The 27370-nt window shown below is 43.2% G+C and overlaps 1 protein-coding gene across 1 annotated transcript in view; it reads left to right on the forward strand.

Annotated features, from left to right (window-relative positions):
• Nucleotides 1-23998, forward strand: part of PDILT (protein disulfide isomerase like, testis expressed) — a 42619-nt gene extending 18621 nt beyond the window's left edge. Inside the window, exons 3-12 of the mRNA XM_043560389.1 lie at nt 1781-1987; nt 7858-7991; nt 8831-8968; nt 11880-11990; nt 12073-12198; nt 14942-15139; nt 18190-18310; nt 20529-20707; nt 22123-22212; nt 23639-23998. Coding sequence (XP_043416324.1) covers nt 1781-1987; nt 7858-7991; nt 8831-8968; nt 11880-11990; nt 12073-12198; nt 14942-15139; nt 18190-18310; nt 20529-20707; nt 22123-22212; nt 23639-23875 — 1541 coding nt within the window. The 3' untranslated portion in view covers nt 23876-23998. The remainder of the gene's footprint in view (nt 1-1780; nt 1988-7857; nt 7992-8830; nt 8969-11879; nt 11991-12072; nt 12199-14941; nt 15140-18189; nt 18311-20528; nt 20708-22122; nt 22213-23638) is intronic.
• The last annotated feature ends 3372 nt before the right edge of the window (nt 23999-27370 follow it).

Genomic DNA, 27370 nt, shown 5'->3' on the forward strand with positions numbered 1-27370 from the left:
ATCTCCAAGGCTATTATTGTTAGATCCTGTCCAGCTAGCTTTCAGATCCCAGCATTCCAGCTATTACAGACTACTTCTCTCATTTCTTCCATTCCGGATACTCAAGAGCACTGGGCTGTGGGTGGAACTTCTAAAAGCTCCATCATTTGGACAATCATTCCATGTGTTTCCCTTGCCCTGAGCTGCTTCCCTTAGAGACTCAGATTTGGACAGGAAGTCAATCAGCAACCCTGAGCCAGGCAGGGCCAAATCCACAAGGAAGCCAGGGGAGAGGCCTGAGGGCCTGAGCAGCTGGCAACAGGCCAGGACCTGCTGGTGGTGATGGATTGGGGGCAGTGGGTACCAAAGGCAATGACGGTGACAGAGCAGGCAGTGGAGAGGCGAAAAGTCCCACTTCCTGTTCACTGATTGGGAATTTAATGAAAACCATCATTCACTTTCGGGTTCCATCGCAGGAGCAGGTGTGCTGACTGATAGCGGGGCGTGTTCCAGTTGTCCTGAAGCAGGCTTTCTGGGTTTTGCTTTACAAAAGACCTCTCTGTTGGACTTGGAATTTGCCCAGGCAGTGGAGGTCACTTGCACTTTTTCCAAGTGTTCCAGATGGACAGGAGAGAGGTGTGGGGGCTGAAAAGGGGAACGTGTTCTGACTTGAAAGGGAATCAATGACCCCCCTGCCCTGGCTCAGTCCATCTGCCGCAGACATCAGGGCACTGAGGGGCCTGCAATCTCAGTGTTATCAGGAAGGAGGAAGGCAAATGTGAGTGCCTTTTCGTCCCCTCTCATTTAGGCCAGGAAGGCCTTCTTATGCCAGGATCACATTCCAGCTCCCTGTGGCCATTTTCCAGAAAAGGGCTCCTTACTCCTAAACCCCCACCCCCACTGCCCAGCAATACGAGGGGCCAAGGAATCTTAATTGAGAGTGTGAGGTCTCTTTGACACCACCAACCCCAAAGGACAGGATCAGAAAGAGTAGGGGAGCATCATAACCTCTCCCCACCCCCATCTTTCTCACACCTGACCTTGCTTGCTTGAGAGTCCCCTGCAATATTACATGCAGCTATAGGGCAAATGGAGGGGCTCAATTTGGCCTGTAACTCCAGGATTTTCTACCAGATGGTGCGCATGTCCCCTCATTCTTTTCCCTAGAATTTCTGACCATAGAAACTGCTCAATAATAATGGTAGTAATAATAATGCATTAGGTCCTTACCATGTGCCAAGCATTGTGCTAAGGGTTTAACATGCCAATATTGGTTACAGAGCTGATTTAGTGGTTCCAAATCCTGGCTATATCTCACTGCCATGTGGCCCTGGGCAAGTAGGACATTTTGCTGCCAATCAGTTTCCTTATCTATAAAATTCATATAATAACCATACCTACCCCATAGGATTAGATGGCTCAATCCATGGAAATCTCTTAGAAATTAATAGGCAACATATAATTGATTGCTAAATAAGTCTTATTTGACAACTCTATGGGGTAATCACAATTATTTTTTTCATTTTACCCATGAGGGAAGTGAGACTCACAGAGTTGGAATGAATTGCCCAAAGTTGTATTACTTCCAGTGTTGTTGAGCACACAGAACCCTGATGCACCTCCCAAATGACCAATTTCACAAAATATGTGTCTCCCATCCTGTCACGTTTCTGAAAATTTACCTATTACAGCACAGCGTGAGGAAGGCCCAGGAGCTAAGCAAGTGAAACCGAGCCTCCTCCCTGAGAGATGGGGAGTAAGAGAGGCTCTAGCAACTTCTGACTTATACTGGCTTTTTCAGATAACCCATCATCCAAGCAATCCAGGAGCCTGGCTGAGGAGCTGGGCAAAGCGGTGGAGATCATGGGCAAAGGCAAGAATGGGCTCGGCTTTGGCAAAGCGGACATCACAGTCGAGAAGGAACTTCAAACGGAGTTTAACATTAAGGAGGCCCCAGAGTTGAAGCTGTTTTTTGAGGGCAACAGGTCAGAACCCATCAGTTGCAAAGGTAATAGTGGTTGTGTGTCAATCAAGGCAATGTTAGTGGTGGAAACACAAACACCAGCATTTCAGTGGTGTGAAAGAATAACAAGTTTACTCCTTGCACATGTAGAGCCCAGTTGGCAGTCAGAGGGTGGAGGTGGGGGAGTTCTGCTCCCCAAGTCTTTCAAGGACCAAGGTTCCTTCCAGCTTGTGGCTCTGCCCTCCCTTAGGGCCCCTGAGGCCTCCACCATTTTCTCCCTATCTAATAGTTGGGGCAAGGAGCCAGAGGGTTGCCAATGGTAGTGTTGGTGACCCAAGCTTGGAAGTGGCAAACATCATATCTCTTTCCATTGACCAAAATTCTATTACATGGTCCCAGTCAACTGAAAGGCTGGGCAATATGGCCCTGATCTGTGTCCATAAGGAAAATAAGTTTTGGTGAATCCATAGCTGCCTCCACCACAGTTGTATCTCAGCTGGTGGGTTCCAGAAGTACCATGAGGTGGGATAGTGAGATGCATAGCTCATAAACTCCCAGAGACCAGAGAGTGAGTTCCTAACTCCACTACCTACCTACTATCCCAATCTTCTACTTTAGAATGATTTTGACAGGGTCCCAGGACAAGGAAGCACTGGTTGACCAAAAGGGAGACTGGGAGATGATAGAACAAGACAGATTTGGGACAGAGTGACTACCAACCACTTTAGTTTCTATCATCATCCACTTTGTTCATTAACTTGTTCATTCACATAAACAATGATCTTACTGAGAAACTACCATGTGTTAAGACCTATATTGGTGTTAAGGATGCCTGAAGATTTATATGTCTCAGTGTGGTACATGGTAGGTCCTAATTTTTTTAATGCTAAATATATAAATGCATAAATGTGTGCAAAATTGATGGATGGATGGATGGATGGATGGATGGAATGAAACTGACGAATGCCAATGTGCCCAAGACAGCCTGTACTATGTTGGGAGAATGCTCCCCTTATATGTATGAATGACTGAGTCAGGAAACTGAGATAGTCTTTTGCAGGGTCTGACATTTAGCAGGTCTGCAATAAGCCTGTTTGAGTTTTGTTGACAAAAACCAAAAGGGCCCAGAGAGTGCCATCACCTCCAGGATACCTTGCGGTTCTCAGAGTGGACACAAGGAGGAATGAGACACAGACTAGACTTTCAGGGGAAGGTGCAGCAAAAGCACCTACCTCAGGGCAGATTAGAAATAAGACCCAACAAGACCCAGCAGTGTAGTGGTTCATAGCTGACCTATGGGATAATGAAGAGGCAGGGGGAGGGCAGAGAGGAGATGGAGACAGTAGACAGGAGCAGTGAGAGAAGAAACATGGTGACTGCTGCTTCCTAGGGATATACTGAGTGACAACTGTCAACAATGGTGACTCAATGATCCCAAGACAGGAATCTTTTGTGATGTGTTGGCTTTGGGGAAGGTGGTGAAGAAATGAGAGACACTGGTTATTTTGTTGAAGTCTATATCTGCTTATGGAGTGGCTTGGGTTCTGGGGTGCCCTCACCTCCTAAAGGCCAGGTGAGGTCTGACTTCTTTTTGAGGCAATAAAGGTGACAATGTGGCAACTTCCAGACTGTCGGAGCCCCTTTTGCTAGAAGCCAGTGCCTGGGACCTCCTCTGCCATACAGGAAGCTGCATCACCACCTCCCCCAGGAAGTCTCCTTTGACTGCCCAGGTCAGGGTGCCTGCCCTCCTCTGGGCTCCCACAGCACCTGTGCTTCCTCCTTCAAGGCCCTTACTTCACAGAACTGTATTTGTACTTAGTTGTCTGGTGAGAGCACACGGTCAGGAGCTGATCTCACTTCCTTTCCCAGGTCCTCTGAAGAGGCTGCCAGAACTGGCACACACCAGCTGGCTTTAAATCCTTACTACATGCCTGAAGAACAATCACTTCCTCTTGTCAAATTTTAATTTCCTCATCTGTAAAATGGGGATGGTGCAAGTATCTACATCCAGGGGTTGCTGGTTAGATGAAACAAGTTTATAAGGCACAAGCCCTGACACATATCTGAACCATTTACTGTGTTCCACCACTGTTCTGGCCCCCTTTCCATATGTCACAGCCCAGTGTAGGGGCTGGGGAATCCGAGGCTTAGAGAAGCGGAACAACAACTTTCTCAACAATCCCCAGCTAATAAGCACTGCAGAAAACAAATGTTTTCTGTGAGGAGCCAGACAATCTCTTTCACAACTACTTAACTCTGCTGATGCAGTGGAAAAGCAGTTCCACAATAATAAATGGGTGTGGCTGTGTTCCAATAAAACTTTATTTATAAAGGCAAATGGCAGGTCAGATTTGGCCCATGGGCTGCGGTTGACTAACCCCTGCTGTGCATTGTGCTGCACTCTAAAGTAAATGGCAGATGTGGTCCTTAATTATTATCAAACCATTAGTTTCCTGACCCTTGTGCAGTGCCCAGGGACACTTAGGTTCTTCAAGAATAGTTTTTGAGTTTGAATGGGATAGAATTGCAATTGCCCCACTGCAGGCAGACTTGGGACAAGGAGCCAGCCCATATTTCTACTAGGTTTGCCCATCCCTCTTCTTCTTCAGTATTACCCCCAACCAGGGAAAGAGGCAGTGGGATACTGGGAGGGAACCAGGGCCTAGACTTAGGACAAACACTAGTTATGAGAATTTGAGCCAGCCTTCCAATTCCTCATTTCCTAAATAGGATGAATACTGTCAGTTCTGCCAACTTGACAGGGCTTCCCTGAGCTAAGACGGGCAACAGAGCTCTGCTAGTCTCCTGCCCCAACTTTTATGAAAACTTCCCCATGTGGGGGTTAGTCCTTATTGGGTCAAAGCTATAGTTCTGGTTCTCTTCTAGTCTCCTAAGGATTAATGGTGGGAGACTTGGCCATGGCCTCCTCACTAGAGGGAGGGAAACTCAGGTTGGCTTCAGGGCCTCAGTTAATGATGCATTCATAGCTTGTGCTTCGAAATATGCAGTGGAACGACAGCCCCAGTCAATCATTAACATAACATTCACACCTCAGTTGTTACCATGTCCTCTGGCTCCGAGTCAAGAGTCACGGGAGACACATGGCCAGCAGGGCAGTGACTGATCTGCAGACACTCAGGAACAAACTATTTATCAAGTTAAGAGCTACCTCAGTCCCATGGGATCCAGAGGGGCAAAGAGAACTCAGACATCCCAGAGAAGATGATCTGAGATCAAATTCCTTTAAGCCAGCTTATCTTATAATTCATTCACCTCATTCATCCATTCTGTAATTATTTCTTGAGCACCTAGTATGAGCCAGATGGTTACAGGAGCTAGCGAGCAAGCTAGACAAAAATTGTAGTTTCAGAAAAAGGTAGAAAGTTTCAGAAAATGTAATAGATCATAAAATAGAAAATGGTATGATGGGGAGGAGGGTGGTGGTAAGAAAGGTCCAAATCTAGGACTAATAAGCCAGAGGAGATGCCCTGATTGCTGAGGAAAAGGCAGCACAGGTGGAGGGACTGGTGGGTGCCAAGGCCCAGTGTGCCGGGGGAAGAGGGCATGGCTGCCGTACGGACAGCAGGAGACAGTGGCACATGAGATCGGCACTATGGTTCTGATGACCTGAAATTCAAATGGACTCGGAGGGCTTTTTGTTCACCTTTTTTGGTATTTTCGGTACTTTGAAACCAGTTCCTTTCAGAGCACTTACAACATTTTTTTTTTTCAGACAAATGCCTGTAAGAGAAACTATTTCCATAATTTGTGCGTGCTTCTTTCTGAAAGATGGCTTAGAACATAGAATAGTCTACATGAATGTGAAAATAGAAACTCAGCCTTGGGGCTGAATCCAGGAAGAGAGGGGGACTGCCACAGGGTGGAGTGCCGTGGTCTGAGGCTGGCATGAAGCCTCCCCCATCTCTCTCTGTCCCCTGAGGCCAGCACATCGTCCTTCTATGAACTTCTAGAGGCCTGACTCATTGTGGCTTTTAAAATGGCCTAATTGGTATCTACTAAAGCTGAATGCAGCATCCCCTATGACCAGAAATTCTACTCCTGGGCATGTACCCAACAGAAGTGCATACAACGTGCCCCCAGAGACATGCATGAAAATTAATTAACAGCCCCAAATTTGGAAACAACCCAAATGCTTACCAACAGAGGATGGATAAATTATAGAATATTCACAAAACACAATGCTACACAGCCCGTGCAACAGCCCATGAATCTCACAAATGTAACAAAGCCAAACCCCAAAACACACACTGTGATTCCATTTATATGAAGTTCAAGAGCAGGCAGACTAATGCATGCTGTTGGAAGTTAGAATGGTGGTTACCCTTCGGTAGGGGTGTGTCAGGGGCTAGGAGGGGGCCCAGTAGGGACTTGTGAGAGCCTGGCAATGATCTATCTCTTGATCTGGGTAGTACGCAGGTGTGTTCATTCTGCAAAAATTCATAAGACTATACATTATAATTTGTACACCTTTCTGTATGCAAATATACTCCACTGTAAGTTTTTTAAACTTATATTGTTTATATTTATATAAACATATATATTTATATGTAAGCAAAGATGCTGAAAATAGAGTCCTTTCCAGTCAATTTACCACCTGACATGCATTCATCAAGCTGCATGCAGCAATTTGTCCTGCACAGACTGGTTGCTCTGCCTGGAAGCCTTTCCCTCTCCTTCCTTGTCCAATTTCCTTCTTATTGCTGCCTTCTTATTGACTCATTTGCTTCCTTCAGTTTTCACCTCATAAGTGATTTCCTCCAGGAAACCCTCCTTGAATACACAGTCTAGGTCATGTATCTTTGCTACAGGCTCATAGAACTTTGCTTTTGAATACCTACTTTGAGTGTGATTATATGCTTGTTTGTGTAATTATTTGACAATTGTCCTAGTCAACAGAACGAGAGCTGCAAAACAGTGTGATTGTGTTTGTTTCTGCTCACCATTATATCCCCAGGACCAAGCACAGCACTCAATAACATAATAGGTACTCAGCACATATCTGTCAAATGAACGAATGAGTGAAGGAATGAATGCGGAGTGAAGGAATATGGGCCTATAGATGTAGTCCAAAGCTACTTAAAACAAACACTGCTTTATCTCATAAACTCAATTTAAATGCTTCATTTTATTCTATAGTAATCTTTGATAGAAAATAGTATTTTATGTTATCTACCATCATGTGGAATTGATGATTCTAGCAAACATATGTCTATAGCTTCATGTACACTTTGGCACACTATTAAGTCTCCCCAGACATGGTATATGTGTCCCAATTTTAGAAGCTAAGATTTTGCTGTGCTTAGCACCTCCCATATGATAGCTGAGAAATGGAAGTCATGACCTATGACCTTCATGAGAAGGTCTCAATGAGAAGTTGGAGGCATAGGCAATAATGGAATTTTCCCAAAGTCACAAAGCTAGCTGGTATTTTTATTTACATTTCATTAATTTATTTTTTTTTTAATAAATCTATCTTCCTGTCACTTTGGAAGGTAGGTAAGAAAAGAAGAGAAGGCATGCTTCCTCTTGGGTTTGATTCCCAGGTGCACTAGTAGAATGGCCATTGGAAAGTCAAACCTCAGTTTTCTCTTTTGCAAAATGGGGAGGGTAAGAGTATCTATCCCATATGGTAGTGTTGTTTTGGGGATATAATATATGCAAATTGCTCAGCAGAGTGCCTTGTCCTTGGTAAGTGCTCAATGAAGTTTAGCTGCTGCTGTTAATGTTCATGCCTTGGTACTGGGGTGGGAAGGAGTAGAAGGACTGACCTTGGCCTTTAATGTGTGGGAGTCCAAGACTGAGATGCTTCTGCTCATTAAACTTGGAAAAAACAAGTCTTGCTCCAGTTTAAGAGGAAACTGCTATGAGATCCACTTAACTGTCTCTGTTTCCAGGAGTGGTTGAATCTACTGCCTTGGTCGTTTGGTTGAGAAGACAAATTAGCCAAAAAGCATTTTTGTTCAATAACACCCAGCAGGTGTTAGAGTTTGTAAAATCCAGGCCCTTGGTCATCATTGGCTTCTTCCAGGTACTGGGGTCAAGAGGTGGGAGGTGACTTTTCAACTGGTAAGGATTCTGTGTCTGGGAAGGGGGGGGGTGAGGAGAGGTCTTCCACTTGGGTTAATTCCATGCCCATTCTTCCTTTTCCAACAAGCTGTTTTTCCAGGGTTAAAATGAAGAAGGAAAGAATGGAAGGTGAAGTGGTAGGAGATGCTAACCAGAAAGGTGGACAGGAATGCAGAGAGAGGAGAGGAGACTGACATTTATTAAATTGGTTTTGATAGTATAACTGATCTTTTGGAGGCCCATTTAGAACATCACTGAATAATAAATAATTTGCAAATTGTTTTTCCTTGTGCAGAATGAGTTTCTCATATGTCTCTACTCATGTCCTGTAACTCTGACGATTCTTTCCTTCCCCCAGTAGAAGTCAGGACTTTGGCATTATATTTTTACATAGGAAGAGTATGTGCCTCTTTCTGTCTCATTTCACTTTTCAGCCCCACGTTTCTCATATTTGGTGATCCATGTGGCCAGATCAGTCGCCTCTTCTGAAAGCGATTAAGGAATAAATGTTTAAGTCTAAACCTGTGTGTTTAGAACAACCTTATTATAAATAATTGGAAAAAATCAAGTTTATCAATTCTCTTCATTAATCTCTGTGGAGTTGTCTATTTTGGGCTTAGTCACAGCCATATAAGTATTCTGAGTATGAAACATCCATGAAAAGGGATTTAGGGGACCCAGGAAAACCCCAGAACATGGAAAGGTGAGGAGACAAATTGGTCACCATTTCTACCTTGACCTTAAATAAGCCAGGTATTTTGCTTTCTACCAAAGCCTTACCCAACATCCTTCCCCAAACAGGATTTAGAGGAAGAAGTAGCAGAGTTGTTCTATGATGTGATCAAAGACTTCCCAGAGCTAACGTTTGGAGTGATATCAATTAGCAATGCCATTGGGCGTTTCCACGTCACCCTTGACAGTCTTCTGGTGTTCAAAAAGGTAAGATTTTGATTCTATTGCTAGTGAAGTGTCTCCAGTTCAAAATAGTGTACAATGCATGTATCTATAGGCTTTGGGCACAAATTCTAGTTCTGCCACTTGTGAACTAAGTGGCATTGGACTAGGCAGCTGCTGTGAGATCACAGTCTCCTGGAGTTTCTCTGGCCTTTTTAGACATTTTTTATTTTAAGCTCCTCCTCTTCTTCTGGATCAGTAAATGCCATTCATTAAGGCTCAGTCCTCTACCTTGTGTTTTCTTCTGGTCCATCCTCTCCCACCCAACCTCCAACAGCAAATATTGTTCATACAATCATGACTTACAAATCTCCATCTCCACCCAGACTTCTCTATCTCCAGACTTTCATATCCATCACCAACTGTCTCAATATGACCAAGCCTAACACAATCTCCCCTCCAAATCCTCTTACAGTGTTTTCTCCCCTCTCAATGAATGGTGTCACCATTTCTCCCATATGAGCAAAGTCAGAATACCCAGGCATTATTCTAAAACCTCCCTCTCCTCCACCCTTCACAACCAGTCCATCACTCCAATCCTACTTATTTTAAGTCAAAAAATATCCCTTGAATCTATCTATTTAGCTATATTACTACTATCCTAAGTCAAGTGACCATGATCTCCTATACCCTAATACAACATCTACCCAACTGGTCTACCACAATCTCTCTTGTACTGTAAAGAACAATCTTTCCAAAACTCCAACTGATGGCCACCTGCCTCCTTCCCACTGGAAAGCCTTTTAATGGCTTCCTATTATTCTTGGGATAAAGACTCAAGTCTCCAATAAGACCTACATGGCCTTTCACGCCTAGCCTCTGTTACACATCTTCCCCTTCTTCCTCTCTGGGATCTAGATCTGAGCTGCCCAATATGGCAGCTACTTGTCACATATGACTGTTTACATTAAAATTAGTTAAATTAACATTCTAGTTCCCCAATCAAACTAGCTACAGGTGGATAGTGGCTACTGTATTGGACAGCATAGATATACAGAGCATTTCCATCATCACAGAAAGTTCTATTGAACAGTGTTACTCTAAACACTGTAGTCTGGTTCCTGAAACATGCCTTACTCCCTCCCCACACAAAGCCAAATCCTTACAGTAATCATGTTATTTATAGATATGGCTCAGAGTGGTTAGTTTACTTGCCCAAGGCCACATAGGAGGTGGGTGAAGTGATACCCAGATCTGCTTAAGACTGTGAGCCACTACATTTTTACTTGGGCTCTTGGAAGTCATTAAAAAGTGTTAAGTCGGAGAATAAAATAACCTGATTTATGTATCTGAATGGGACAACATAGAGTCTAAAAATAGATCCAAATACATATGGAAATCTAGTATATAATAAAGGTGATATTTTAGATCATTAGGGAAAATATGTTATTCAATGATTAGTGTTGAATTGGGTAGCCATTTAGAAAAAAAAAAGCTAAATCTATATATTCTCCTTCCACCAAATTAAATTCCAGATTGATTTCTTATTGATTTAAAAATATAACGATGAAACCATGGAAACACTAGAAGATGTCATGGAGGATTTTGCTTCTAAACTTGTAGTGGGAAAGCCCTTTTATGAAGCATTGACAGAAACCCCAAAATCTATGAAAAGAAATACTGATAAATTTGGACCACATAAAAAAATTATTGACAGTTCCACAGAACAAACCTCATCACAATATCAAAAGCCAAAGAGCAAATTTGAAAAATTCAGTTAGGACAAAGTTCGTCTATTTTTATGGTTAAGAGCATGAGTTCTAGAGTCAGACAGCCTGGGGTGGAATCTTGGCTCTACCTCTCACTAGCTTAGCAACCCTGGGCAAGTCACTTCATTTTTCTGTACCTTGATTTCCTCAACTGTACAATGGAAGAAATAATGATTCACAGCTCAGTGAGATGTTATGAGGATTAAAAGAGTTCTTGCATATGGCATATTTAGAACTGTGTGACTGGTACAATATGAGCTCTTGATAAGTCTGATTAGTATTATCAGACTATTACTACGACCAGAAAAGGGTTTTGGTTCTGTCCAAAGGACAACAGGGGCTGTGCAGTATTAGAGCAAGAGAATGACATAAGTGCTTTTTAACTGCATCACTCTGGCTGAAGGTAGGGAATGGGTTGGAGGGAAACAAGGGGAGAAATTGGAAGACCATTAGAAGGCTTTTGCAGGAGTCCAGGGAAGGGATTTGGACTAGAGCGTAGGATTGGTGGACGCAACGAGAAGGAGATGGGGTAGAGAGAAACCAACTAAGAGAGCCACCTCTTTGTTCTCCTTCCCCTGCAGACTTTGATCCTGGGCTACAGGGAATTATTTCCTTCTCTATGTTAATTGCAGTCCTTCTGAGAAGCAGTCATCAACAGGATTAGATATGCAAAAGATTGGGGAAAATGCCTATGAAGGGGAACAAAGGGAGCTGATGTGGGGGGAGGGGCAGGGAGAACTCATCAGACCAGGATGTAGGTCTGACCCTTTGGAAGGAAAGAAGGTCCTTGATGGCAGTGGAGTTCTAAGAAAGTTGGTCAAAGTTGCCTACCAGAGAAGTCCTGCATCTCCCGGAAATGAGCTTGCCTTAGTATCCCTGAAACAGTGCATCAGTTAGGAGCAGTGTGTAAGATACTGCTCAGCATCAGTACAACTACGTGGATGGATTTCAAAGCACAGCAGCTGGTTACACCCCCTGCTTTGTAGATTGGAGATTTTCACGGCTGCCACAGACCCATGTTTCACCCACAGGCTGGCCATTCCTATTTATGAAGTAAAGATTATGGATTACACTTGTCATGATGGTATTCTCCTTTTGTCCAAGGGGAAAATTTTGCTATTTATATTTATTAAGTGTCTATATTACGGAAGCTACTGCCCTCTAATGTTTTTCTCCTTTTGTCCAAGGGAAAAATTGTGAACCGTGAGGAGCTTATTAATGACAGTACCAACAAACAGGTCCTCAATCAAGTCATAAAGCAGCACCTTACAGATTTTGTTATTGAATACAACACTGAGGTCAGTGAGCCAAAAGGTCCCTGGGAGAAGGGCAGCTGGGGCAGCTGTGTGCCTGGATGACCTATTTCCCTGGTAATTTCAGAGTAAGGATCTGATTTATGAATTGCACATCCTGAATCACATGCTGCTCTTCGCCTCTAAAAGATCCGAGTCATTTGGTATGATAATGCAGCATTACAAGTTGGCATCGAAGGAATTTACAAACAAGGTTTGTGGAAAGTGGTATTGCCCTTGTTGAATGGGGATCCAGAACCTGTAGACCCTAATGCTATTTGCCTGCCAGGCTGATTATAAATTAAGCCAGAGAGAACTTGCATATTCATTTCCATACCAGCTTCCTTATTTGCATATTGATACTACAAATTATTTACTACTTAATTTTAAACCAGCCTCCTCCCTTCTTCCTGTCCAGTGTCTCTTCCTTTCTTGCTATACCTATGCTTCTTCTTCCCTCATCTTTTTGAGAAGTCTACCATGGGAATGTGAGGTTTGGTTGCTTTTTGATGGACTATGCTCTAGCAAGGATGAGTGGTTGCACTGTGGGTGGTTTTTGGCCTGCAGGTGAGGAGGAGGAGAAACCACCCCTGCCTGAGGTCAGGGAATAGGAACAGCCTGAAGGTGTGAAGCAGAAAGGCTTAAACTTTACATAACTTTTCTTCCTCTTACAAGGGATTTTTGTCACTGAGTTTCTAAGCCTCTCAGTTTCAATCACGTCATGTAAAATGGAGAACTGTGTGTAAGAATTAGAAGCATCGTATGTAGAACAATGGGCAATGTACAGTGAACACTGCTATCATCATTGCTATCATCATCATTAGAAACAAATCTGTTTTTCTTAAGACCTATACCTGTATTTATGTAGTTACCACCACCTGGACTATGGAGGCAATTAGTTTCTTTTTTTCTCTTTATTTTTTTATAAGAAGTATGGTAATGGCAGGCTTCTTTTCCTTTTCAAGAAAATTACTCTAAAATTCAAGTGAAACAATTAAAAAGCTTAAACCCCAAAATAAATACAAGTAAAGCCACTAGGGCATGAACATATTTAATGTTTGTGCTACATCCCACCATATTCTCCAGGAAGTTTGTTCCAATTACAGAAATATCTCTGGTTAATATTTTTCCTGCTTTATTCAATTTTAAAATATAGATTTTTGATGTAATTCAGTTGATCACAATCTGATTGGTTCCCTCTATTTCTCTTATGTTATAATAGTCAGTACTTAGCCATATTTCTTCCAGATTATTTTTTTAAATTTAGCTCTTTAATCTGGGTGGAGTTTATTTTGGCATATATTGTTAGACAAGGTTCTTTTTTTTTTTAATGTTTATTTATTTTTGAGAAAGACAGACAGGTAGAGTGCATGAGCAGGGGAGGGGCAGAGAGAGGGAGAGAGAAAATCCCAAGCAGGCTCTATGCTGTCAGCTCAGAGACCCACCTGGGGTTCCATCTCAACTGTGAGTTCATAACCTGAGCCGAAATCAAGAGTTAGACGCTTAACCAGTTGACTGAGTCACCCAGGTGCCCCTGAGATAAGGTTCTAAATGCCCTTTACCCCAACTATCTAGGTTCCTGAATGCCATTTATTGACTGTGATCCATTTTAGAGCCAAAGACAATGGATGAATACTATTCAGACAGGTCATACCCCCATATCTTATCCTGTTCACATCTAGCCAATATTTGTTGAAAGTATACAAAGGGTGGTTCTAATACGTTGCTCTGTTTTCACAGTCTCCCCAGCACCCGGAAGAGTGTCAGGCACATAACAGGGCCCTTAATATTTTGATAGATGAATGACCTGAGGGTATCAGTGTTTGCTGTGGCCTCTAAGTGGCCTCCCCACTTCCAATCTTACTGCTTCTCTGCAACTAGAGTCATTTTTCACAAATTATTGTAGCACTCTCTGGCTTATTATTCTTCAGTGGCCCTCTATCTTATTCAGATAAAACTCAACCTCCTTATTAGAGCTCTGATCTCATCTCTGACATGTCTCTAACCTTGTCCCCCGTGACTCTGTCCCTCATGATGCTGAAGCCACACCGGCCTTTCCTCTCTATTCAAGAACACTTTATGTTCCCTGAACCCAGGCTTTTGCATTAACAATTTCCACTGCCTGGTTCAGTGTTGTCCTGACTTGTTAACTCATCACCCATGTCCCTGCTAAGATGTCACCTCCTCAGATACTCCTCCTGACCTTCCTACCTAACACTGAGCTCTGACCTGACTTCACCTATATGGTCATGCTCTATCACAGTGCCCTTTTTACTGTCTAACTGGCACTCATTGCTATATGAATTTATTAATTTATTCACTCCTTTGTTGTCTGTTTTTTCCACTAGAACATAAACTCCATGAGGGCAGATCTTATGTCCCCAGTAGGTAGCAAAATGCCTAGTAGGCACTCTACTAATATTTGTTTAATGATGAGTAAATGAAGTCATGAATTCCCTTGACAGAAGAATAATTTAGAACAAAAAAAGCTGACATATGAGCATTTTCTACCTCCCAGTTATTGAACTAAGCCATTGTCCTGTTTAATTCTCTCAACAACCCTATAAGGTGGGTACTCTTATAATCTCTATAAGATAAGGAAATAGAAGCACAGAGAGGGTCAGTTACGGTTTTGCCCAAGGACCTGGATGAAAGTCCAGGACCTCCTGACTTCCTGTGGTTGTGTGGATGATACCCTGCACAAGGATGGTGAAACCAGGCAGACGGACAACATTGGCCTGTGCCCTGGGGCACAAGGCTGCCCTGCCTGATGGAAAGGGGCCCTGTTCTATCTTTCAGAGGCACTCCATAGACCCTGCTATTTGCATTCCGTTAGTGATCTCCCATGGCTTCTGGAGTTTCTTTCCCTCAGTAAGGGATTCCTTAGCCAGTTTTAATCTTTAACCTTCTCATGGCCTCCAATCCTAGAGGGACACAGGTTTTATTTGATTTGGCAGATCCTTTTCATCATTGTGGATGCAGATGAACCCAGAAATGGACATATATTCAAATACTTCAGGATTACAGAAGTTAATATCCCATGTGTCCAAATCCTAAACTTAAGCTCTGATGCGAGGTACAAAATGCCTTCTGAGGAGATAACCTATGAAAATCTCAAGAAATTTGGCCACAGCTTTCTGAATAGAAGTGCCAAGGTAAGTTTGTTGTTGGACAAACTTTACCCTGAACCTCAAAATTTCATAATTTTGCTGGCTTTGGTCATCTGAACAGGGAGGCAGAATAAAGGTCAATCTCATGGTTCAAAATGGGGAAATACCCTTATCTCTCCACCTCCAATCTTTTCAACTTTTGACTTGTCCTGACACTATGATTCCACCATTAATTCTTTATTCTGAAAGGCACTTCCTTTGCAGATACTCTCAACTGAAATGCAGGAGCTCCCAGGGCCAACATCCTATGAAAGGAGACACTTTTCCTCCTTTTGGACTCTCCTGTGAAAGATTTAAGGATAGATGGATTTTGGGGGAGAGGGGGCTGGGGATGTATTAAGCCATCAGGATTTAGCCCTAAAGGTTTTAGGGACCTCTTGTCTGGGAGGTTAGAAATGAGCCTATTTTGCTATAAAAGGAAGGAGAAGGATCATACATAACACAACATCTCCTGCTGTTTATGTAGCACTTGTGAAGTCCTTCAGCCACCCTGCTGCATTAGGTGACCATATTTTTTATTTACCAAATGGAAACACTTTTGAGAATAATGGGGGTTGGGGGCATGCAATCTTTAAAAGTATTCTGAAACAGAATAAATTGGAACTTTCCAGGCAAGCCAGAATATTTGGTCCCTTTCCCTCTAAGGGTTCCCATTACCTTCTGTCCATTCCCACACAGACACTCCTTCTCAAGTGAAAGCTGTTTTTTGTTGTTTTTTTTTCTCCTATGCACATCATCATCACAGGCCAAGTAGTGAGGCTGGTGTCCTCCATGACATTTCCTCCTACCTTCAAAATGCCAGACCCCACGCATTTGGACTTTTAGATCACCTGCTCCTACCTTCCATTGCTGTCCTCTGATCATGTCCCTTTCACTCTCTGAGGACTTAAGCTCATTGCACACTTGCTTTCCATCCCTTCTCTGCCATCACCTCCAGAAATGTCAGTATGCAAAACCCTGGTCTCTCTCTTCTCTAGTCACTGTTTGCCATTCCAGCCACCTGCTCTTGTGGCCACACTTTAGAGATGGCAGCCCCTCTGAAAACCTGATTTCAAGCTTCCCATCCCTTTAGTTCCTTTTTCTAGTATCCATATTGTTGTAAATACTTACCCTTCTCATGGCTTCCAGTCTCCTGATGCCATGTCACAATCTCTCTACTGCCTTCATGAACTTGGATTCCATAGTTCATCGCTCTGGTGATGATTCCCTTAATTCCTTTATCCCTTTATTTCTTTATCTATCTTCTACTTCTTTACACCCTGTAGAATTTACAAGGCAAAATCACAACCCTGGTTGAACCCACTTCATGTCCCTACTGCTTCCAGGCCAATGCTAGAGAAACAGAACACCACCCTGAGGCAGTCTGGTTTCACTGAATCACAAACCTCCTGTGGGCTCTTTGAAATGTCTTGACATATCTATAGAAATTTCTCTTAGTGTGTTCATTTTCTTCATCTCTTTGTCCTCATATCCCCTTCCTTCTTCCAGTCTCAGCTGAGCACGAGACCATGTATCATTAAGACAAGGGCCCCTCATTTTCTGTCAACATATCTACAAACCTACCTGCAGCACTACCCTTTCTCTCTCTTCCCTCCAGTTGAACCTCAGGAGGTGTCTGTCTCCTTGTCAGGGGCCAATACATCCACCAAACTCTTGCAATAGAGATGAGAATGCTTCACATGACGTATGAGATGTCACATGCCTGGTCTGGCCCATTTCTAATTTCCATTTTTTTGACCATTTCCCACCTCCCATGTCCAGCCCCCACCCTCTTTATGCTTCCTCAGAAATAATCTTCAAGTCCCTTCCAGAGGCTGGGGTCGGGACGAGGGAAGTATTGTAGGAGCTGGCAAACTGGGTAAAGGCCAGACAGCTATGCATATTAAGGACTTGGTGTCCTGAGAGCAATAGAAAGGAAAATTTGTATGGTGAAAATAAAACCCCACTGGTAGAATAAAGGTGTGGAGAAGACTAGGAGATGCAGAAAGAACTCTGTGGGGCTACTGCAGTGATCTAGGTGAGAGATGAAGGCTACCTGGGTTGGGGAGCAGCAGTGCAGATGGAGAGAAGGGTGTGGATTTAAGAGACTGCAGGAAGCAATGGTTGTAGAGAAAAATATATGTTGTGAGATTTATACCACTTCCTTCAAAAAGAAGCAGAGCTAGGTTCATTCTTTCATGCATTCTCTCACAGAATATTTACTGAGGTCCTATGATGTATCAGGCTGTGCATACTCAGTGATGAAGACAGAAAAATCCCTTGTGACATTCTGTCTAGTGTAGTAGAGACACATGAATCAAATAACCAGAAAATAAAATAATGAGAAAAATAAGATATAAATGATAAACTTGAATAAGTGATACAAGGAAAAATATCAAATGTTATGAAAACTTAAGGTAGCAGGATCTGACCTAGTTTGGGGAGAGTGAGGGAAGCCCTCCCTAGAGATCATTTTGAAGGGTAAATCTGAGTTAACTGGATAAAGAAAGAAGAGCAAGAATGGGGAGTGGGGAAGGCCCTCCAGACACAGGAATGGCATCAACAAAGGCCTGAGGTGGAAGAAAGCTAGCCCTTTGGTTAAACAGAAGACCAGTATGGTTGAAGAAAGCAAAGAAAGAATGGTAATGAGCTTGGTGAGGCTAATGGGAGCCAAAGGGTGATAAAGGTTTAACAGGTCATGTAAATTATCTTGGTTTTGATTTAGGAAGTAATTGGGAACAGACAAACTTTAGGGGGGAGGTCAGGACAAACTAGTTAAGATGTTAAAGACATGAACCCAACTCTCATCTGAGAACCTCACAAATTACATATTTGGAAGGCTAGAATTCATTCCAGCTTGAAGCCCTACCTCTTCCTTAGCCCTGTGATTTCAACTGGCCCTGAACAATTCAGGCTGAACATGAGCATTTCAAACTCTTTCCCAAGGCTCTTGTTAAGAACAAGAGAAAACTTCCCATTGTTTCCCATTGGGGCAGGGAGCCCCAACTGCCAACCCTTTTCTGGCGACTGTCAGATCTCTCAAATTTGCTTCCTAGAAACATCAATCCAGTGAAGAGATTCCAAAATTTTGGGACCAGGGGCCAGTTAAGCAACTTGTTGGGAAGAACTTCAATGTGGTGGTCTTTGACAAGGAAAGGGATGTATTTGTGATGTTCTGTAAGTATCTCTGCAGAGGCCATAGAAAGCAGTGGCCCAGACATTACTTTTTCAAGTGTTGCTCCTGAATTCTTGGGCCCCCAAAACTCAAAAATCTATCAAAACACTATGTGAAGGATGGTTTTCTAACATCCAAAGAGTTTGGATTAAGATGCTATCACCCACAGTGCAACTCTTCCTGAAAATCTAATTCTTGGAACATGTGGAATACCGTCCATATAATTCAGGTCTATGGCTTTTACAACAATAATAATGCTGATGGCTAACACTGATTCAATGCTATGGTATACCAGGCCTTCTGCTGAGCCATTCTATACTTTATCTCATTTAATCCTCACGACACACTTTTGAAAGTAGCTACTACTATTGCTCTCACTTTGCATATGACTAAACAGAGTCTCAGGTGGGTGAAGAAACTTTTCCAAAGTCAGGCAGTGACTAAGTACTGAGAATAGGGATTGGAGCCTAGGCAGCCTGACCTCAGTGCCTTGGCTGGTAACTCCTGTACAGAAGAGCAGTTCTGACTTTAAGTAACTTATCAAATGGCCTGTATTTAACCTACCTGAGTTGGTGTGGCCAAACTGGAGACTCAAATCCTGTAGGAAGAGAGCTTAGCAGTGTGTGGCATATTGCAAGCACTTGATAAATAACAGCTATTAATGCTGCTATTATTGTTGTTGTAATTATTTCCAGTGCTTGCCTAAGGACTATTGCCCTTTCTCTACTCTTTCTGATTTGCATGTGAGAGTCCAAACTGAGGACTTCACTCCTACTCTAAGATACAGAGAAGGGTGATAATGAAGTTACTTCAGACATCTCTCTTATTTACTATTTACTGAGAACTTACAATGAGCCCGACATGAGTTGGCTGTTCACACACCTGCTCTTTTTTCCTCCTCAAAACAAGCCTCTTAGGAAGGTCCAGTGGATTTCTCCATGATACAGATCAGGGAATTTAGTCTCAGAAAGATTAATTACCTTACCCCAGGTCACACAGTAAATTCATTGCAAGGCAAAAAATTCAAATCAAGCTCTGATGCCATTACTTCCTGAGGGCTGGAATGCAATGTGCAGACCTTTAAATATCTCACTGAAATGGACTCTCATCCACAGGGTGAGGTGTTTAAGGTCTGCGTGGTTGAATAACCATGATCTGTTCCCTTTACGTGAGAGGGTGGGCGGCTTTTCTATACTTACCTGACACTGGAGTTATGAGAATGCTCATTTGGCTCTGGTAAAAGGCAAGAGCAGCCTCATTTTCTTGGAAGCAGGCCTCTCAGGTTGGCCCCCTGGGACTGTGACCATTATGCCCCCTCCTGTTCCAACCCAGGGCCCATTGGGCTCCAGGGGAGCTGCAGGGAGAGCAGATGGTCATGGAGGCATTTGGTTTGTAAATGGAGGGATGATCATCCAAATGTAGAGTGTCAGGGCCCTGAAAGCCACCCCTCCCACAGAGCCAGAAACTTTAATGCGACCACAAAGAGCAGGGAAGGTTCAGTTTCTTTCCATGCTGGAGCTGGTCCATGATTCTCTCCAGAGGGCTAGGTGCTTGGGCCAGACTCAAAGCTTAAAGGAACTGTCCCTAAGGAAGTCCCCTTTCCAGGGGTCATTGTACTTGTTACAACTTCCTGTTCAACCTCTTAGGTACATTCTCTACCATGGGACTAAAAGGCAGTGTACTATAATAGTCACAAGTCAAAGAAGCCTGACTTCAAATCCCACTTTCTGCTTAATTACCTGGGTGACCTTGGACTGTGAGCTTAACTTCTGTTGGAAAATTCTTGTGCTCTCACTCTCTCTCTCTCTCATATTCATACACACACACACACACACACACACACACACACACACACACACGATTTCTGGTAGAACATGAGGAATCATCTAGCATAAAAATTTTTCTTGTTTTTTTTTTTTCTCTTCAACTGGAGTGGAAAGCTATGTCAAAGGAGAAACAAAGAATAGAAGAAAATGTTCCAGCATGCTTAAAGTGTTAGTGTCTGGGTGGAAGGGGACTATATCAGTTTTTTTCTAATTTATTTAATAATGACCAGGTGCTGTGATTGAAATGTAAAATAATGTAATACGGTGTTAAAAGAAAGAGTGCAATTTGCAAAGCAACAGAACCATTAGTAAAATATGGTGATGGTGTTTATGGGGGTAGTATTGACTTTCAGTTTTATTAGTGTGAACTTGAGCAATGGCCCTTCTCTTTCAGATGCACCCTGGTCAGAAAAGTGTAAGGAACTCTTCCCAGTGTTGCAGGAGTTGGGCAGAAAGTATCAAAACCACTCAACAGTCACCATTGCCAAGATTGACATTATGGCAAATGACATTCAGCTGATGTACTTGGACCGGTACCCCTTCTTCAGGCTCTTCCCCACCGACTCTCAACAAGTGAGGAGCTCTTGGGACCCACATACCTGGAAATGCCATTATGTCATTATCAGAGAACCAGTTTCTCCCTATCTCCAGCTCTGCCTTCTACCCAAACAGCTTCATCCTCAGCTCAAGCCCCTATTATCCTCTCATGTTCAGGTTGAAGAGTGTTTTCCATTAGCTTCCCCACAAGTCCCAAGACTTGCTGTAACTGGGTCCAGCTTGGGTTAGCTGCTCTTCCCTTACCCAGTCAGTGTAGTCAGGCTGATGTGAGTGTCTTGATTAGTCAGGCCCAGTTTCCTCTGGTACTGGGGCTGAGCTCTACCCAGACTATATGGAATAAGGTGGGGAGAATTTCTACGTGAATATTGAGGGTGGGGTGCTATGAGAAGAAGGAAGATCACATGATAGAAAAGCAGTTAATGTCTTTTACACTTCAGTATTATAATCAGCAAGCATCATCAATGTCATGGAACATACTCTCCATGCTGCTCTGCTTTGGCACCTGGAGAAGGGTGTCCATCAAAACAAAGCAAGCCAAGATTCCTGCTCCCAAGAAGAGCATGACTGAGTGTGGGAGAGAAGTCATGACGTCGGCCCACCTCTACATGCAATTGGAATTGAAGGGGACAGATTCTGGAAGGCAGATATTTCATGGAGACATGAGATTTTGAAGAATGCTGAGGATTTAAATCAGATTAGAAGAGGGATGTGAACTACACATAGGAAGTATAATATGCACGAGGATGTGGGCAGAAGGGTGGCCATAGCACTCTGAAGGAGATGCCATCCTTCTGGTACAGAAGATGCATGTGGAGGAGTGGTACAAAATGAGGCTGAGTTGAGAGGGTGGAGGTATCTTAATCTTTAGTTATTTGAAAGGGAGTTTAGACAACCAGTGGGCAGTAAACAGCTTCATAATCTTCTTAAAGACTAAAAAAAGGAAAAGGAACTAGTGTTGACTGAGCAATGATCATGGATCAGATACTTTGTAAAATAAGAACTATTCTTATTCTTCTTGTTATGATAATAATGTCAACTATATGTAGTACTCACTATGAGTCAGGTACTGTTTTAAGTGCTTTTCATATAGTAATTCAATAAATTCTTATAACAACATATATGGTAGGTACTGTTGTTATCTTCACATTACAGATAGAAAAACTGAGTCATAGAGAGGTTAAACAGGGTTTGAACCTTGACAGTATGCTCCGAGGTCCGTGCTCTGAAGCACTACATTATAGCCCTATGGTGGAAGAGTTTTTATTATTCTTATGTTAGAGCCATGGTAATGGAGGCTCAGAGAGGTTAAAGAACCTACTCCCTGTACTCAGGTTGTTAGGGATTTGACCCTGGACTTATCTTACATAGCAATCCCTGAATATTTTGCAAGAAGAGGATATTGTCTTGACCTTTTTCCATTTTCTTCCTAGGCTGTATTGTATAAGGGAGAACATACCCTGAAGGGCTTTTCTGACTTCCTGGAAACTCAAATCAAGACCAGGATTGAGGATGAGGATGGGGTAAGGTGAAACAGCAGTACCTGGATTATTCTGTCTCACATAGAACATCAAGAACTCAAAGGACTAGGAGAGGGTGTGCCAAGAGTCCCATAATCTTGTACTCTGGAGATCATTGACGACTCGGTGAACAACTACCCATTTTGGATGACTTTATTTCAAGGGCACTTATTACAAGGAAGTAGAAATGGCAGACTTTAGAAATGAAGGGAAAGACAAAGGCTCTGAGGTCTCCTAAGGTTGCTTCCCTGGCCTCTGTTCCTGAGTCAGTAACCAGATGTCTTGACAGGATCCAGCTCTCTGGCATTATTTTCCTAATGGATGAGATGACAATCCCCATTCTCTCTGAATCGTGTTCCTGCCTCAGTGAGGCCATCTGCAGGAAGGTGCCATCTCTATTAGTTAGGACCCTTTCGTTTGCAAATATCAGAAACACGATTCTTTCGTTTAGGCAACAATGGGAACTTAATCCATATAACTGCTAGAACATCAGGGAGATTCAGAAGCTCAAACTCATTTTCTGTCTCCCCATCTCTGTTTTACCTTTGTTGGCCTTATTCCCAAGCAGTCACTTCCCCATGGAGGGTCAAAGATTTCCCCACAGCTCTAAACTAATATCTTCCCAGCTTAAAAAGCAAGTGCCTAGGGGTGCCTGGGTGGCTCATTTGGTTGAGCATCTGATTTCGGCTCAGGTCATGATCTCATGGTTTGTGAGCTCAAGCCCCACATCAGGCTTTGTGCTGACAGCTCAGAGCCTGGAGCCTGCTTTGGATTCTGGGTCTCAGTCTCTCTCTGCCCCTTGCCCACTTGTTCTTTCTTTCTCTCTCTCTCTCTCTCTCCATCAATCAAACATAAGTAATCATTAAAAAATTTTTTTTAAAAAAGAAAGAAAAGGGGTGCCTGGGTAGCTCAGTCGGTTAAGCACTTGACTTCAGCTCAGGTCATGATCTCACTGCTCGTGAGTTCAAGCCCCGTGGTCGGGCTCTGTGCTGAAAGCTCAGAGCCTGGAGCCTGCTTCCAGTTCTGTGTCTCTCTCTGCCCCTCTCCCACTCATGCTCTGTCTCTTTCTCTCAAAAATAAATAAACATTAAAAAAAAAAAAAGCAAGCAGGCACCTACTTCTTAGTAGTCCTAGGAAATGTCCTGGATAGGGATTCATGATAGGCCTGGGTCACATGCCCAGCCCTGGAGTTAGAGCTGGTGAAGCCACACGTGTGGCCTTAGAGTGGAGGAAGGAGGTTCCACAAGGGCTTTCTTTCCAGAGGGGCAAAACCACAGTTGGGCTCTGGCATCTATGAGGATGCTCCAAGTGCCTCTCTCTGAGCATTTCCCGAAAAAGAAGACTTGGTAATTATAATCACAATTACCACATACGTCTTGCCTCTTTATTTCTTTATCCTACTTCTTCCCTCCCTTCTTTTCTTGAATAGCTGTTGTCTACTGAGCAAAGTAAAGTGACAGAAGAGGAGGCATTAGCTGAGGAAAAGGAAGTACCTATTATCAAGAAAGAGTTACGTGACCAGAAGTTGCCTGGGATAGAGAATGTGACAAAGTTGGAAGAGCCAGCTGGGCAAAAGGAACCAGCCAAGGAGGAGGAGGAGAAAGTGGCTAAGCCAAAGGGACCTCCAAAAGAAGAGAAGAAACCAAAAGTGAAGGAAGAACTGTAGCTTCTCCAAAGCTAAGAGCCATTTTCCAGGTCCTGGCATCATTTTCTAAGTGGATCTGCTCTAAAAAAAATGATATATCATTGCAGTGGGTGGAGGCTGGATAATTAAAAACTCCTGAAAGTCTTTGGCCCTGTTCTTTGCATTACCTCTTTTTCGTGGTTGGTGCTGCCTTAGAAAAGCTGTTTGGCCTGGAATTCAGGGTTGCAAGCGAAGCCATAACTGAAACATTTCATGAGTGTTTACAACATGCCACACAGTCATGTAATTCTCACATTACTTTCATTATCCCCATTTTACAGATGAGAGATCTGAGGCAAAGAGAGGTTAAGCAACCAGTCAGGACCACATAGCCAGAAAGCCCTTGAGATATGATCCCAGGCACTCTCACTCCAGAGACTACATTTAACCACTCTACACACCACCTTCACTAGGTTGGAGTCCCCAGAGTTTGGCTAAAACTTACAAATGAAGTGGACTGATTTGTTTAGGCTGTATTTTAGCACAGTAAGAAAGAGATCCAGCCCCAAACATGTCCCCAGTCTACTATGTTTCAGTAAGTGACCCACTATCTTAAGCAGCAAGGCGCTAGGATAATCCTCAAGCCCCTTTGCTTACTACCCTAAAAGTAACTCTACCAACGCATGTGACTCCACCCACTTGCACTGATTCCATCCACTTCTGTCCACTGACACGTGCCACTTACCTCCATGTGACTCCACCCACTTCCCTCCACCTCCACCCACCATTCTCAGCCAAGGAAGTCTCTCCAATGGTGTTTCTATTGCCATTCTGTAGTTCCTTGCCCACCCCTCACCCCTATTCCATAAAGCTGCTGAAATTCTTTTAAAAAGCCATATTCTTGAAAGCTTGCAACACTACCTTGTTTTAACTCTGTAATGGCATCTTTATCCCTTTTGGAATAAGATTGGTCTGCTCACCATGTCTTCCAGGCCTAGAAATTTCTGGCCCCACAGATCTCTTCTGTTCCCTTCTCTCTCTCTGTCATTTTCTAGGCTCCAGTCATACTTCCTGTCTATTCTTGAACAGTTCAAGTGCTTTGTCTCCTTATGGCTGTTCCTTCTGCCTAAATGCACACATGATGCACTCCCATAGATCCTCATGCAGATGTCTTTTTTATCCTTCAAACCTCAGTTCAAATGCCACCACCTCAAAGAGGGCTTCCTAGATACCAACATTTGAAAGCACCTTGTTTTGCTGTGCACTAATATACTGCTTGATTCCCCCACTGTTGGGTAAGTCCCTGGAGAGCAGATATATCTATTCTCTTCCCCACTGTATTCCTAACGCCTAGAATGCTGCTTGGACACAGTAGGTGCTCAGGTAATAAATATCCATGGATCAAATAAAATTTGATTTCAGCCAGCACCCTATCTCTGAGATACATGATTTCACTGTCATCCCAAAAGGGGCAGGTGCTGACACAGTGTTGCCTGGAGACCCAAATTAGATTCTATATTAGTTTCCTATTATTGCTCTTAAAAATTACCACAAATTTAGTGGCTCGAAAAGTACCAACTTACTCTCTTACAGCTCTGGAAGCCAGAAATCAGAAGTTAATTTCACTGAGCCAAAGTCAAGGTGTCATGAGGGTTAGTCCCCTCTGGAAGAATCCCTTGACTTGCCTTTTCTAGCTTCTGGGGGGCTGCCTGGATCCCTTAGCTCATGGGCCTGCCCAGATAACCTCATATCAAAGTCTTAAACTTAATGGGACTGCAAAGTCCCCTTTGCGATGTAAGGTAACATTCACAGATTCTGGGGACTAGGACACAGACATCTTGGGAAGTCATTATTCTGCTGACCACAGACTCATGCTGCTAATTTGTGTTAATCATTTTGGCCAAGTGGCAACAGAGCTCCTCTTGAAAAAGGGGGCATATTATTTTACCGACCAAAGTCTCTGCAAGCCATCTAGGCCTTTCTACTTGCCACCTATCATGTGAGAGAAAGGCTGTTTATACTTCTTCAGGCTCCTGAACCAGCTCCTATACCTCCTTCTCCCACCCCCAAACCTGGCGTGTCCACATCCAGACTAAGCAGGGAACAGCCTGGGGCCCTGGAATTCACCTGAGCCAGACTGCCCCAACAGGAGCAGGTGTTAGTATTCAGGACATGGTGTGAAACTCACCTGCCTCAGCCTTAAGGCTATGTGGCTGCCGGTCAAAGGAGGGGTTCATGGAGGCTGCTAGGAATAAATCACATGCAACAGAGTTCCTAACTGGCCACCAGCCAGAGAATGGATGTGCTACCTACAAGTCCCCCACGTGTATTTGGGGCCTTATGAAGTGGGGGCTCAGATTGGGATAAGCAGTTATAGGTAAGGCTGGTGGTGACCCTCTCTTGGAAAGGCCTTTCCCCTTGACTCATTTTCTACCCCCTCCCAATACACAGCACTCTCACAAAAATCCTTTGTATTCTGTTTAATCAATTTTTCAAATTTCTTCACAATTTAGCTTCATTACCTGAAAAAAGGACCCAAAACCACCTACCTTTCATTGCTAAGCATGGAATGTTTTTTATCCCCAAGGAGTGCAATGCATCACAGGAGTAAATCTGAATAAGATATGCACTTTAGTATGGATTTAACACAGGCTAGCTGGGTAATCTCAGGGAAGCAACTTAATCTTTCTGACCTACAGTCTTATTGGTAATATGTGTTGTAACAATTATTGTATGACACAATAAACATAAAAGCATTCAGTACAGTGTCTGGCCCAAGAGAGGCACTTAGTAAGTGACAGCTGTCAAGATAATTAAGATCAAGTCTCCTACCCATGCTTAAAAGTTGAGAGAAGAGCATTCCAAGAAAATGGGAACTTCTGATAAATTGAGTAACGTTTGTTCAAAAACAAATATTTTTGACTACTCTTCCGGAAGCAAGATAAAGAAAAAAAAAAAGTGATTGAATTTGGCAACATGGATGTGTTTGGTGATCTTGATGACCAAAGTCAATGGAGCTGGCAGATCAGGAAGCATATCAGTGTGAATTTGAGTGGAAAGTGTGCAGATAAACCTTTTGTGAAGTTTGGCTATGAAAGGTTGGAAAATAGGATGGTGGCTGGAGGGAGTGTGGGGTCAAAGGAAGGTTTCTATAGAAGGGACTAGCAGATGAGAATACTCTCAAGTGACTCCAAGAAGAGGAAGTTACAGGAGGAAGGAGTAAGCGAAGGTGAGGAAAAAAGCTTATCAGTGCAGGAAGAAGCATGCTGCCTCATCATGACAGGAGAGGAGATGTGGAAGATGAGTCCAGAGACAGGAAGACGGAGAAGACAAGGGAGGCATTGCTTACTGGCTCCCATGAGTACACTGTGATGTCATTAAATGTGTGGGGCTGAGAAAGGGTGGGAATTTTGAAGAAAGAGTGGAAAAACATCCAACTAGAGAAACACCACAGGACGATCCAGCTGCACTGAGTGCAGGTGATGCTTATTGTTTTAAAATGTGGGTTTTATTATTATTCAGGTATTGCAAGGCCAA

The sequence above is a fragment of the Prionailurus bengalensis genome, chromosome E3, assembly GCF_016509475.1.
Source record: "Prionailurus bengalensis isolate Pbe53 chromosome E3, Fcat_Pben_1.1_paternal_pri, whole genome shotgun sequence".
NCBI classification, from domain to species: Eukaryota; Metazoa; Chordata; class Mammalia; order Carnivora; family Felidae; genus Prionailurus; species Prionailurus bengalensis.